This window comes from Manacus vitellinus, unplaced genomic scaffold (genome assembly GCF_001715985.3).
Source record: "Manacus vitellinus isolate BGI_N305 unplaced genomic scaffold, ASM171598v3 scaffold_9_pilon, whole genome shotgun sequence".
NCBI lineage: Eukaryota > Metazoa > Chordata > Aves > Passeriformes > Pipridae > Manacus > Manacus vitellinus.
In genome coordinates, this window is record NW_021940917.1 from 3,106,863 (window position 1) to 3,119,733 (window position 12,871).

Sequence of the window (12,871 nt, forward strand, 5' to 3'; positions counted from 1 at the left end):
CCCTCCCGCACTTCCTCCCTTCCCCTTTTATCCCTGATCACTGTTACTACCGAGAACTATGCCTGAAGTTTTAAAATAACTCTTCTTGGGAGGAGGGAGGGGGAAGCCACTGGATTGCATTTCGCGTCGCTGGCGCCCTTCCCGACGAGGAGGTTTGCCAGACAGCACGACGTGTGTCTCGCATGTGCGCGAGTGTGTCTGGGTGCTTGCCGATGCGATGTGCCTGGGACAAGATAAAGGCAGAGAAATCTGTACCTGGCGGAGTTTCATTTTTTTCCACCCCACAATCCCTCAGTCCCGTGTTTTCCCTAGGAAAATCTTGCCATGACCATGGTCTGTCCTTCTTCGATTGATGCTCTCAAAGGAAGGAGGTTCAGGAATTTACTTCAACCGTGTGTTCTGCTCTCCAGGTCAGCCAAAGAAATTTTATACCTGTTGGGCTTGTCTGGACATGATGCCTAAAAATGGTCTCAGCTATAAAAAAAAAATATAGCTTTTACTACTTCAGGAAAATGAGGCACTTTAAAAAATGTTATTGGCTCAGATGATAGCCCTCACTTGTCTGCTGAAAAAGGTGCAGATCCAGCACTTGTGAAAAGATTTTCAAAATCTGTTACAATAACAAATAAGGCCTTACACAAAGAAAGAAAAACATTTGACATTGGAGAGGCCATTTTTGGAGTTACATCTTTGATACATCTCTGTTGAGACAGACATATATATATATATACATATATATATAAACCAAAAGATTCAGGATTTAAGAAGAAAGAAATCACCTACCACTGTGGACCACTGTCTTGCAATCAAGCCCTCACAAATCAACATTAATGCCAGGGTTTATGGACCAGGGTTTGAAGTAATAGATTTTAACATTCGAGACTGCATAAGAGAGTGGCCCTTACATTTGCTTTTATACCCTTCCCAGTCTTCAAATCAGCCATTTATTAGTAAACATGTAACTTTAACTATATATGTGACTGAACACTATCATATACATGCTACCTTACATGAGAATTTCTATGATTTTGTCTTTTATTCTGTTAAATGAAAATAGAACTGCAGATACTGTAAAAAATGCTGAAAGCTCACTAATACCAGGTCACTGGAAAAGGCTATGTCCATATATTTCAGGGCTTCAGAGGAGGTGTCCCAATCTTAGCTTGCCAAATCCACAAAACACAGCCAAAGATAAAAAGTGCTCCATAGTAGGACAGATTTCAGCCCTATCCAACTGGCAGTTTGCTGTAACAAATGAAAACAGGGTTTCTCTACTTTATCTAGTAAATGGAATTTTGCAAAACTTGATTTCTATTTCCAATTTTTTCAAGTATGCTGTTTTTAACTTTCAAAAACACAAGCTGGAAAAAAAACCCCAAACAGAAAAAAAAGTTGCTTTCAGTCTAAATTATCAAGGTGTTATATTGTATTTATCCCTTAGCCTGTGTCTTTGCCCTAAACAGTAAAACATCCTATTGAATACCTTCAAAGTTGTTTTTTATGCAATATTAGCAATGTACCATGACATAGTAATGATAGTAATTATATTTATCTGCAAGATGTGTGTTATGGCAATACAGGATTTTGATTGCTAAGAGTTTTCTGCAGAAGATTGACTGCATGTCAAACTTGATGGATGGTATTAACTACATACGAGGCCAGCACTCTAAGTAAACCTTTGTGCTGGTTTTGTCTGGGTTAGAGTTAATTGTTTTCACAGTGGCTAGTACGGGGCGATGTTTTGGATTGGTGCTGAACACAGGGTTGATAATACAGATATATTTTTGTTATTGCTGAGCAGTACTTACACAGAGCCAAGGTCTTTTCTGCTCCTCATACTGCCCCAGCATCAAGTGGGCTGGGAGTGCACAAGGAACTGGGAGGGGACTGTGTGACCCAACACAGGCAGGAAGCCTGAACAACTACAAACCACAGCTGAAATGCAGAGAGTAAATTTATTTCATTACCTCGCTAACTGGAGGATCCCGAAGCAACACCTGGGCAGAGACACACAAGCAGGAACACCAGCACTGTTAGGCTCAGCCCATCCTGAAGGACGGCGAGTCTGTGGTTTGCAGCAATTTATCCAAGGCCTAGGATGTGTTCTCCCTTGTGCTCTTTAGGATCTCTGACTTTGGATCTCTCTCCCAAGACAGGGAGCTCAAGCCTGTCCATGAGAGTGCCTCCAAGACTGTAAACACCCATGTTATCTCTACATAGAGATTCTACTTCTCAAAACAGACAGAGGATAAACAGCAGTAGGCATAATAGGTGGGGTTTCCTACACTGCTGTTTTTCAGACCTCAGCATTCCCAGCTGCAAGGTCATTTTAGTGTATCTGCCATCCTCCTTGCCATTGTCCTGCTTTCAAACCCTTCCTCCCAACATACCAGCCCCTCGCTCAAGAGACCGCTGGTGCTGGGTTTGGAAGTGTAGGACAGGATAATTTGCAGAGGCACTTTATGAAGCATATAGGAAGAAAGGAATAAACATATAATGGTCTAAGACAAATATCCCCGTCCTCTCAACAGGGAATTAAACCATCCAGCAAACAAGGCACCACAGATAGGTTGCCTCAGTCAGTGTATGAAGTCCTGTCAATGTCAAATATTCCTCTCATTGCAGCTGATTCAGCAGCCATGTTGGAGCAGCACGTGCTGACAAACTCGGAGCAGTGTACGTGGTGTTGAGACAGGAGGTAGCTCATCAGCAACTGATTGGTAAGGTTCTCAAGTGTAGTGCACTTACTTCCACATTCAGGACAAAAATTGCCTTTGATGTCCAATTTAAACCTTAGTGAAGGCATACTCCACGTGCTCTATGTTGTAAACCTCTACAAAGCATGACAAGCCAACCTGTGACAAGGAAGGAAAATAGGAGTGTCATCGCCTTCCAGTAACACATATGCTGTTGCTCCAGCTCCTTAAGCTAAAATGACTCCAGGTCTCATAACCTGAGGTGGGGGGTGATTGCACACACAGATTGAAGAGGTTTGGTTTGCACTTTTTCAGACTGAAAAATCTGATGGTGGGTTCATGGCACCACTAGATAAGGCCCAGGTATTTGTTGAACATACAAGAACTTGAGAATTTGATATTAACAGAGGATGTAACATAAGGGGAGAAGTTGGAGTAGAGAACCATACTGCACTGTCAGGCATTATTACATGCATTTTCATATCTAGACTAGCAAGCTGTGGTCCCACCACACAATCCATTGGTGGAATTCCAGGAATTCCATTTCCCCTGTAGACTTTTCAGGATGGTCTTGTGCAGGGCTAAGGGTTGGACTCGATGCTCCTTGTGGGTCCATTCCAACTCAGCCTATTCTGTGATTCTGTAGTTAATATTTTGGCAGAGACATGATCTGAAGAACCTCAATCCTCACAATGTTTTGTACTGCAGATGATGTGATACGATTACAGAGTGTTTAGTTGTGAATATTCCAATTGTTTAACAAAAAACTGCTTTAGTGAGGTGTACTCCAATGCTGTAAAGTTTTAGTACTAGTTAACTTTTTCAATTATCCCTTCAACGTCCTAATCTTTCTTTCAATCCTGCCTGGGATGGTGGGCAATGTGGAATAGCCACTTTATTCCCAGGCTTTGAGCCCAGTTTTGGACATTACATGCACTAAAGTGTGTTCCTTGGTCTCTCTGTATTTGATGAGGAGGTCTCTATTGATGAAGGAGTTGTTCTAATGCTTCAATCATGCTGTGTTGGTTGGCATTTGGTGGGTTTAGAAAAGACCAATCCTGACACTGTATCCATGGCAGTGAGTACGTATCACCATGTAACTAAGGACCAATTTAACTAACCTGCCACAGTCAAAGGCCACTGACCCCACTTTATTGTTAGGCTTTTATATACAACTCAATTGCCACGGTATGAGTAATGTGCCTGCCCTTCCAAGACGGCAGGGATGCTGCAACAAATTCAGTTCACTGACTAGGTGCCTGTACACCCATTTGCCTTAGTATGATTCCTGGAACTGAACATATACAACTGCTCTCCATCATCTGTGTCCAGTGGCTGTGCATGTAGCACTCCCATCTGCAAACCAGGCACCATTCCTGTGCTCTTCTGTTAACCTGTCACAAAGGAGCACTTCCTCCACAGGAGATGCAGGGAGCTCTCTGGGGAGAGAAGGTTCTACTGACACGGGTGTTATTAAAAGGCATAGTTCCCAGAAGAGTGGCATGTGAACTGGTTACATGCAGTTTTCCGGTAAAAATTGTTGCATTAAATAATGTTTGTTTCTAATATGTGGCTGCCTGGGCCACTCCCATGTGAGCACTGACAGAATTATCAGTTGCATACCCATTAATGGGGGTGGGTGTGTGTACTGTCACACTACCTTGCCCTGTGATTCTTTCAGTTTCTTGCAATCACAGAACCACAGAAAATGCAGAATTGGAAGGGACCCACAAGGGGCATCGAGTCCAACTCTTAGCCCTTCACAAGACCCTCCCCAAGAGTCACACCATATGCCCAAGATATTGTCCAAACACTTGGTGCTGTGACCACTTCTCTGGGGACCCTCTTCCACTGCCCAGTCATCCTCTGGGTGAAGAACTTCTTTCTAATATCCAACCTAAACCTCCCCTGACACAACTTCAGGCCATTCCCTCAGGTCCTGTCACTGGTCACCACAGAGAAGAGATCAGTGCCCGCCCTTCTCTTCCCCTCACGAGGAAGTTGCAATGATGTCTCCCCTCAGTCTCCTCTTCTCTAGATTGAACACACCAAGTGACCTCAGCTGCTCCTCCCTCATATGGCTTTCCCTCAAGGCCCTTCATCCCCATGGCCCTCCTTTGGATGCTCTCTAATAGTTTAGTATCTTTTTTATATTGCAGTGCCCAAAACTGTGCACAATATTCGAGGTGAGGCCACACCACTGCAGAGCACAGCAGGACAATCACCTCCCTCAGCCGGTTGACGATGCTTTGCCTGATGCCCCCCTGGACACAGTTGGCCCTCCTGGCTGCCAGGTCACTGCTGACTCTTATTCAACTTGTCGTCAACCAGGACCCCCAGGTCCCTTTCTGCTTTCCAGTATCTCATTCCCAGTCTGTACAAACATCCAGGATTATCCCATCCCAGGTGCAAAATCTGACACTTTCCCGTGTTGAACTTTCTGTGGTTGGTGATTGGTCAGTTTTCTGATTTGTCAAGGTCTCTCTGCAGGGCCTCCCTGCCTTCAAGGGAGTGAACAGCTCCTCCCAGTTTTATGTCATCTGCAATCTTGCTTAGTATCCCTTTCAGTCCTGCATCCAAGTCATTTATGAAGATGCCGAAGAGCACTGGGCCAAGGATGGAGCCCTGTGGAACCCCACTAGTGACAGGTCACCAGTCTGATGTTACCCCAGTCATTATTACCCTCTGTGCTTGACCCATGAGCCAATTGCTCACCCACCATATGATGTGTTTATCCAGCTGTGGACTGGACATTTTGTCCTGGAGGATCCTGTGAGAGACAGTATCAAAAGTTTTACTGAAATCCAAAACAGTTAGATTAACTGGCTTCTCCTGATCAACTGTGTGGCTTACCTTGTCATAAAAGGAAATAAGGTTTGATAAGCAGGACTTTCCTCTCCTGAAGCTGTGCTGGCTGTGACCAATGACTGCATTGTCTTTCAGGTGTTTTTCAATACTTTCCAGAAAATTCTTCTCTATAACTTTATACTAGGCACTGAAGTGAGACTGACAGGCCTGAAGTGACCCTTTCAGGGTCCTCCTTCTTGTCCTTCTTGAAAATCAGGACAGCTTCCAGTCAGCTGGGACCTCTCTGGAATTCCCAAGACCACTCAAAAATCATCGAGAATGGTTTCACAAAGACATCAGCCAGATCTTTGAGGATTCTGAGATGAATCCCATCAGGTCCCATGGATTCGCAGGGATGCAGCTGGATCGGGAGATCCTGCACAATTTCAGGGTTGACTGGGAGTTGATCATTCTCGCAGTCATGGTCCCTCAGCTCAGGGCACTGAGACCCTCTTGGTCTGTCATCTGTGTTGAGGACAGAGGCAAAGAAAGTGTTAAACACCTCTGCCTTGTCTCTGTCCCTGGTTGGGAGGTGACCATCCTCATCTTGTAATGGGACAACAATATTTCTATGCTGTCTATTGCCATTACTATATTTGAAAAAAACTCCTTTTATTGTTCCCCACATTTCTGGCCAGCTGCAACTCCAGCTGAGCTTTGACTGCATGAATTTTCTCCCTACAGCAGCAAGCAGCATCTCTGTGTTCTTCTCATGTCTCTTGACCTTGTTTGCAGTGGGCATACGCCTTCCTTTTTAGCCTTATTTCCAAGAGAAGATCTCTGCTCAGCCAAGCTGGTCTTCTGCCTCACCTGCTTGACTTCCAACATTTGGGAATTGCCTGCTCCTGTGCCCTTAGGAGTCATTTGAAAAGTGACTAGCACTGATGGAGCTGCAAAAACATTTTTCCAGGGGACCTTACTTACTAATTCCCTTAGCAGCCTGAATTCTGCTCTCCTCATGTCCAGACTTGAGGTTTTGGTGGCACTTTTCCTCCTGTCAACAGAAAATTTAAACTCAGTCACTTCATGGTCACTGTGGCCAAGACGGCCACCAGTCTCCACTTCACTCACAAGATCCCCTTTGTTGATAAGCAGCAGATCAAGGAGGGCATCTTTCCAAGCTGGGTCCTCTAGGACCTATTCCATAAAGCTGTCATCCAGGTCTTTTAGGAATCTTCTGGCCCAGGTTGTACCAGCTGTGTGATGCTCTCCATTAATTTCTGGAAAGTTGAAGTCCGCCATGAGGACGAGGGCAGTTGATTTGGAAGTGTCCCTTAGTTCCTCAAAGAATAATTCTGTCTATCATCATCCTGGCTGAGAGGTCTATGGCAGACTCCCACAATATAGCTGCATTATTTGTTTGCCCCTTGATTCTTACTCAGAGGCTCCCAACTGTGACACTGCCAGCTGTGGGCTCCAAACATTCTAACCCTGCTATTACATACAGTGACACCCCTCTGTCTCTTCTGATCAAAGTATACCTAGAATTTGTTTTCAATCCAGGTATAATGTGTAGCAGAGCCTTGTAATGCTTTAGATCAAAATCCTACAGGTTCTTTCTGATTTTTTGGCCCAGCTGTGTGTCACAACGCCATGAGACTACATCATCTAGAATTATTACTTCTGTTTCAAAACAATATCCTTGCTTAGGAGTGTGCAGTTGGGCATGTTCAATCAAAGCATTTTTGCAGGCATCAAAGGTTGCTGCCATTCTTTTTGCTGCTTGTCCATTGGCAAACAAATTTCTTCTTAGTCAGTTTCTGCAGAGAGTACATTACAGGGACACAGCTGGGAAAGTTCACCCCTGCTGACCAAATGTATGTTCTACACCATATGACATCATGGTTGGTGTATGAAGTAGGGAGAAGAAGGAAGGGGAGAAAGTTTGGAGTGATGGCATTTGTCTTCCCAAGTTAGTTACCCTGCTTTCCTGGAGTTGGTTGAATATCTGCCTGCCGATGGGTAGTGGTGAATGAATTCCTTAATTTGCTTTGTTTGTGTGCTTTTGCTTTCCCTGTTAAACTTTCTTTATTTCAACTCACAGGTTTTCGAGCTTTTACCCTTTCAATTCTCTCCTTCATCCTGCTGGGGGAGAGTGAGCAAGTGGTTGGATGGTTCTTGGTTACTGGCTTGGGTTAAACCACAACAATCCCCAACAAATACAGATACACCAGGCACACTCCATTTTTTCATGCTTCTGGTGTATTTTTAAAACAGGAGGCAAGAACTCATCAGCAGATTCATCAGCTGTGCCTGGGGGAGCATAATGTCATAATGAGATAACTAACCGGGTTCAAAAGGGAGTAGAAAATCTCATTTACAGTTCTAGGGGCATGAAGGGTCCCCAGCATTATTTTTGAGCTGCAATGGCTTTGCAGAAGTATCACCCAGGAGAAATCTGCAGCAACTTCATCCAAATATCTAGTTCCTGCCACAGTGATGCTACAACAGCACAATCATAGTGCATAATTTTTTAATGCTACTCTCCTTAAAGGTAAAGAAAGAAGGTAAAGAAATGCAAACAGTAAAGCATAATATCTATCTGTACCTTCAACTTCAACTGTTAAGGAAGCTTATTTGATTAGTACCATCAGAGGTTTCAGGCAATATGTTTAGGTTCATCATGCTTCTTCAGTTTTCAGCTCATAGTTCATTAGGACAGAAGACTTCGCTCTAGATCTCCCATTCCAAAACAGGAACACAGTACTTCCAAAAGCAAATTTTTCCACAAAGTAATGAGCACCCTCTTGTGTTCACGGTGAGCAGAGGCCATGGCCTTGTCATGCTGGAAGCTGTGTTTCAGCCAGCATCATATAATCCATATGGCTCTTCTACACCTAGAGAACAACTCGCTGCTCTCCCCAGTTGGCTACATACCACTCTGAGTAGACATTGAGCAAACAGATTCAAAAGCATATGAGAAACAACCATAATGCTGAAGACACTCATTAAGGGATACATGTATGACTCATTCATCATGATGGAAAAGATAGAATTTTGGGCTAGTGCGGTCTTGATTGCTATGAAGAATAATGAAAGCATCTGAAGACAACAGTGCAGGGCTTAATTAAGATATGTGGAAATGAATATTTATTTTCCTTTTCCTGCTTTGATAGATGAATTTCACTTAACCCCCTGTGGTTTCTGTGAAATCTAGTCTGCTCTGAAGGGCTGCTAGTATTCCAATATCTGAGACTGTGTATTCTAGTTCTTCACTGCATGGATACAAAAGATTAGAGGTACTGTTGGGTTTTTTTGGAGGCAGTAGTAAGTTGACATGCTATACATGACGGCCTTAGTTGCATACGCTTCTGCTAGTGCTCCTTTACCCTTTCTGATCGTGGCTGTCTTCTTCATGTAGTTTACCTTGCAAACCCCCTGCTTTTTCACTTTCAAAAGTTTCTCTCTCTCCTAAATGTATAACCTGTCTACAAGAAGGCCACTGGACAGTTCCTAAGGATCAGTCAAGGGCTCAACTGAGGAGTGTCTTCAATGAAGCACATCCCTTCATGAGACTGTAGCTTTTCATGGAGCATCACGCCCACGATTTACTTTTGTCAGAGCAAATCTGCTCTGAGAGAGTGCTGTGATCAGCCACAGAGCTCTAGTTATCCCTACAAAGTGGTGTTTGGATGCAGAGAACTTGTGCTCTGAAGCCCCAGTGCCATGTACCCTGGAAAGGACACTACTCTTTCAGTCCCATGGCATATCATGACTGGCTGGCAGGACCAGTCCCTCCTCAGCCTGTTTTCCCAGAAACCCTTCTGACCAGGGGGCTGCTAGGTCCCTCCTGTCCCTTTGGCAGCAGAGAATGGCAATGCAGGGAGCAACACAGTAATTCCATATGGGCACAGGCACCAGCAGCCTCGATTTGGCATGTTCTCCTTTGCAAATGCAATCCTCCCCTTTCAGGCTTTTCCAGAAACTCCTCTGTAATAGATTAGTAGTTGTAACATAATTTACTCATCAAATTAGTAGTAGTAATAGTTGTAATAGTTGTAGTAATTTACTCTTTTAATAGTATTGCATGTTATATTTATATATATATATATTTGTAATCAAGGTTCTGTTAAGGCCAGTGGACTGTAAGTTACAGAATGGGCAATTAATCTGTCAGTACTATAAGCTGATAGTCCTGCAGCTGCAGTTTCTAAGCTGACAAAACAAGTTGTTATGTCTTACTGAAAAAGTCTTTTGTATATTGTCTAAAAGTGTACGCTTAAAGTAACGAAGGGAAGGACAAGGATCAAAGGGTCAAGAATGAAGACGATAAAAAGTATCCAAGATGGACATCTGGAAGAGACTCACACAGTAGGCCTCAAGTTCTAAAAATTACCTAAGACTATGGAAAGGGAAGTACCTGGCAACTAAAAGCGAGTTTGCAAAAGAACCAACCAGAACCAGACTTGCGAACTCGGATCCAAAAGAAGGATAACAAGTGACTATGGGAAGGGAATTGACAATAGTATAAAGAATACTGGTTTTGCCCTCTGCTTTGCTGGCCGTGTGTGGAGCAGGGGTCTCCCCGGCAGCCCAGCACGCTGTTTTGCTTATTTGCAATTTATATAAATCTTTAATAAATTTTGCTGCTATATTTTTGCCTAAGTTTCAGTTTACTTATAACATCCTCCATTGTTGCGGTTGCAGCAGGAATTCCTGTGGGAGGAGCACTGGCAATAGCGTCCCGGGGCTCCAGGTGGCCTTGGCTCATGGTGGGGTGAAGGGTCAGGGAAAGATACCAGGAGAAGGTAGAGAAAGCAGCACCCAGAGACTTTGTAAGGGAAATAGCAATATATTTCCTTTCTCTTGAATGAAGCCCGGCTAGTGCTGCGGATGGGGTGGTCTATTGGAGGGCTGGGGAGAGTCCGAGAACCTGGCAGCTCTCCTCCTTGGGGCACGCCGAGGCCTCCTGCGGAAAGGGTCCCCGTCCCGGCCCCGGCTGGGAGCGGAGGGGCTGTGGCTGCCGCCTTGGGCAGAGGGACCTGCCGCTGCTGCCTGCTCCAACTCCTCCTGCTCTGCAGGAACGGGAACAGGGGGGTGTGGGCTGTGGAGCACAGCTTCCGATGTGCTGAGTCGGTCCTCTACGTTGGAGCCTACAGGGCTGTTGCCAGGGGCTGGGGGGAGGGCGGGAATACCCCCCTGATGGATGCCGGGGATGCCCTCAAGGTTATTTTCCTCCACCCTGCCAGGTTCCCCCGCCTCTTCCCCGAGCTCCTCCTGCTCCCAGAGCTCCTCTCCCTCCCCCAACTCCTCCTCCTCTGTCATCGCCTCCTCCCCCAGCTCCTCCTCCTCTGCCATCCCCGCCTCCTGCAGTTCTTCCTGGTCTGCAGGGACGGGAGCAGACGCGTGGGGGCTGCCGAGGGCAGGTTGCGTTGTGCTGGAGCTCGTAGAGCTTCTGGCAGGGGTGGAATGGGGGGCGGGAGTACCGCGCTGGGTGCTGCTGGCGGTGGCCACAGAGCTGCTGTCGTCCTCTGGGACAGCAGGGGAGTGCAGCAGCCTGTGAGCCTCCTCACTGCACTGGTCAACAATGATGCTGATGGTGCCATGGATCAGAGGTTCTGTATGTTCCTCGAGGAAGTCCTGCAGCACCTGGACCAAGACATTCGCAGCTGGACCACAGATGGACACAGCATGCAGGATGATGCTCTCTGCAATCCTCGCCATCCACCACCTGGTTCCATATATTGCCTCCAGCTCCTGCCGCAGCCAGGGCACCACAGGATCAAGGAGATGTTCGTCTCTTCGGAAAAGTTCTGCCCACACCCTAGGCATGAGTCCACCCACGGGCTCTGTTCCTGCACCCCCTGGCTCAGCTGCTGGCAATATCCCCCGTGGAGAACGTGAAGGGGATGCTGCAAAGTGATAGGGGTTGTTTCTAACTAGCTGTCCAAGAGTTATTCCTGCCCAGCTGCTGGCATCTTCGGGGGCTGTGAAGACACAGTCTATATAGCTATCTGTCTGCACAGAAAACCTTACAGACTCTATCAGGTCTCTGCAGAGTGGGCACACTATTTGCATCTCTGCCCAACGCATAATGCAGCCCAGGCAGAACTGGTGGAGACAGGGCATTACATAAGCAAGGTCATCTCGAGTATCACGGCAGATGGGGCAGTTCCACTCTGTTTCTGTGGCCTTGTCTGTGCCTTCCTGAAGTTTGGGGTCAGACAAGAATGAGAAGATGCTCCCCATGACTGGTTCTGGTATTACCAAAAGGTGTCACACACTGCAAAATGGAGATGCTGTGGTCACAATCTGTCCTGGGGAGCGTAGGAAGAAACGCTCAGGCCCCTCGAGAAGGACACCCTTCCAGTTCTCAAGGCCTTAGCACCTGTCCTAGAGCCACCCCAAGGGTACGTTTCCATGCACAGCTCACTTATCAAGATGCTTGATTGCCTGAGCCAAGCAACTCAGGCTTGGCAACTCAGGCCTGAGCCAAGAAACTCAACACTACTAGTGGCTCCAGGCTGGGCACTGAGAGCTGCCAATGGCAGCACCCAGCTGTGAGAAAAGCCTGGCTCAACACTCACGGACATGTTCAACAGGAGTCCAGGCGTAAGCCAGAGCAGGCCAGGCTCTGCCAGCACCCTAATTTAAGCAGTAAGGGACACATGGTGACAATCTAATCTGGTGATGTCACAGTCCACTGCCAGTGACATCAGCCTCCACTACTTTGTGACATCACAATAAGATGTCCACCCCTGTGGTACTCAGACCAACACAGCATGTCAGAGGTTGCTCTCCACAGGGGTCCCAGTATCACCCAGAGAGGTCCTCAGCCCCTGGACTTTCCCCAGCACTGCAAGAGGCCGTCGCATCTGGGTCATTACAGCAGTGCCTTTTCATGCAGGATGTAGCCAGGACCCTGAAAATGGTTCTGAAAAAGCACCCCAGTGATGCTTTTAGAGGAGTCACAAGTGGAAGATTGGCTCTCTACAATTTCTGCTTAACAGCAAAGGGACTTCTGTCCTAGCAGTTAAAGTCTCTGGTGGTAGGAGTGTGACTGCCAGGGTGGCCTCTGAATGGTCAGACAGGAAAGTTTCCTTGACAGAATTAGAGTTCAATTTAATCAGAAAGGGGAGTGAGGGGGAAAGGACCTATGCATTAAGGTAAAAATGAGGATTATAAAAGGACAGAAGGAAGAAATGGAAACACAGAGCAACTTATGGATAGAAAGAGTATGTAATACCAGATGCATAGTTCCCATGAACAATACAGGTAGGTTGCAAATAAATGAATAAACAACAAAACCAAACTAAAGTGAAACCTAAATCAAAACCAACCAACCAAAATGAAAAACCCAAAGCACAGGAAAAATATTACACAGTAAT

The 12,871-nt window shown here is 45.9% G+C and overlaps 1 protein-coding gene across 1 annotated transcript; it reads right to left on the bottom strand.

Annotated features, from left to right (window-relative positions):
- Window positions 1-27: 27 nt before the first annotated feature.
- LOC108641925 (E3 ubiquitin-protein ligase Topors-like) lies at window positions 28-12,124 on the bottom strand. The gene is made up of 5 exons (XM_018085843.1): window positions 11,872-12,124; window positions 10,848-11,766; window positions 6,468-6,537; window positions 5,804-6,008; window positions 28-223 (listed from the first exon to the last, which is right to left on the bottom strand). The coding sequence occupies exons 2-5, from the start codon at window positions 11,730-11,732 to the stop codon at window positions 28-30; spliced, it is 1,356 nt and encodes a 451-aa protein (XP_017941332.1). The 5' UTR covers window positions 11,733-11,766; window positions 11,872-12,124.
- Window positions 12,125-12,871: the final 747 nt, after the last annotated feature.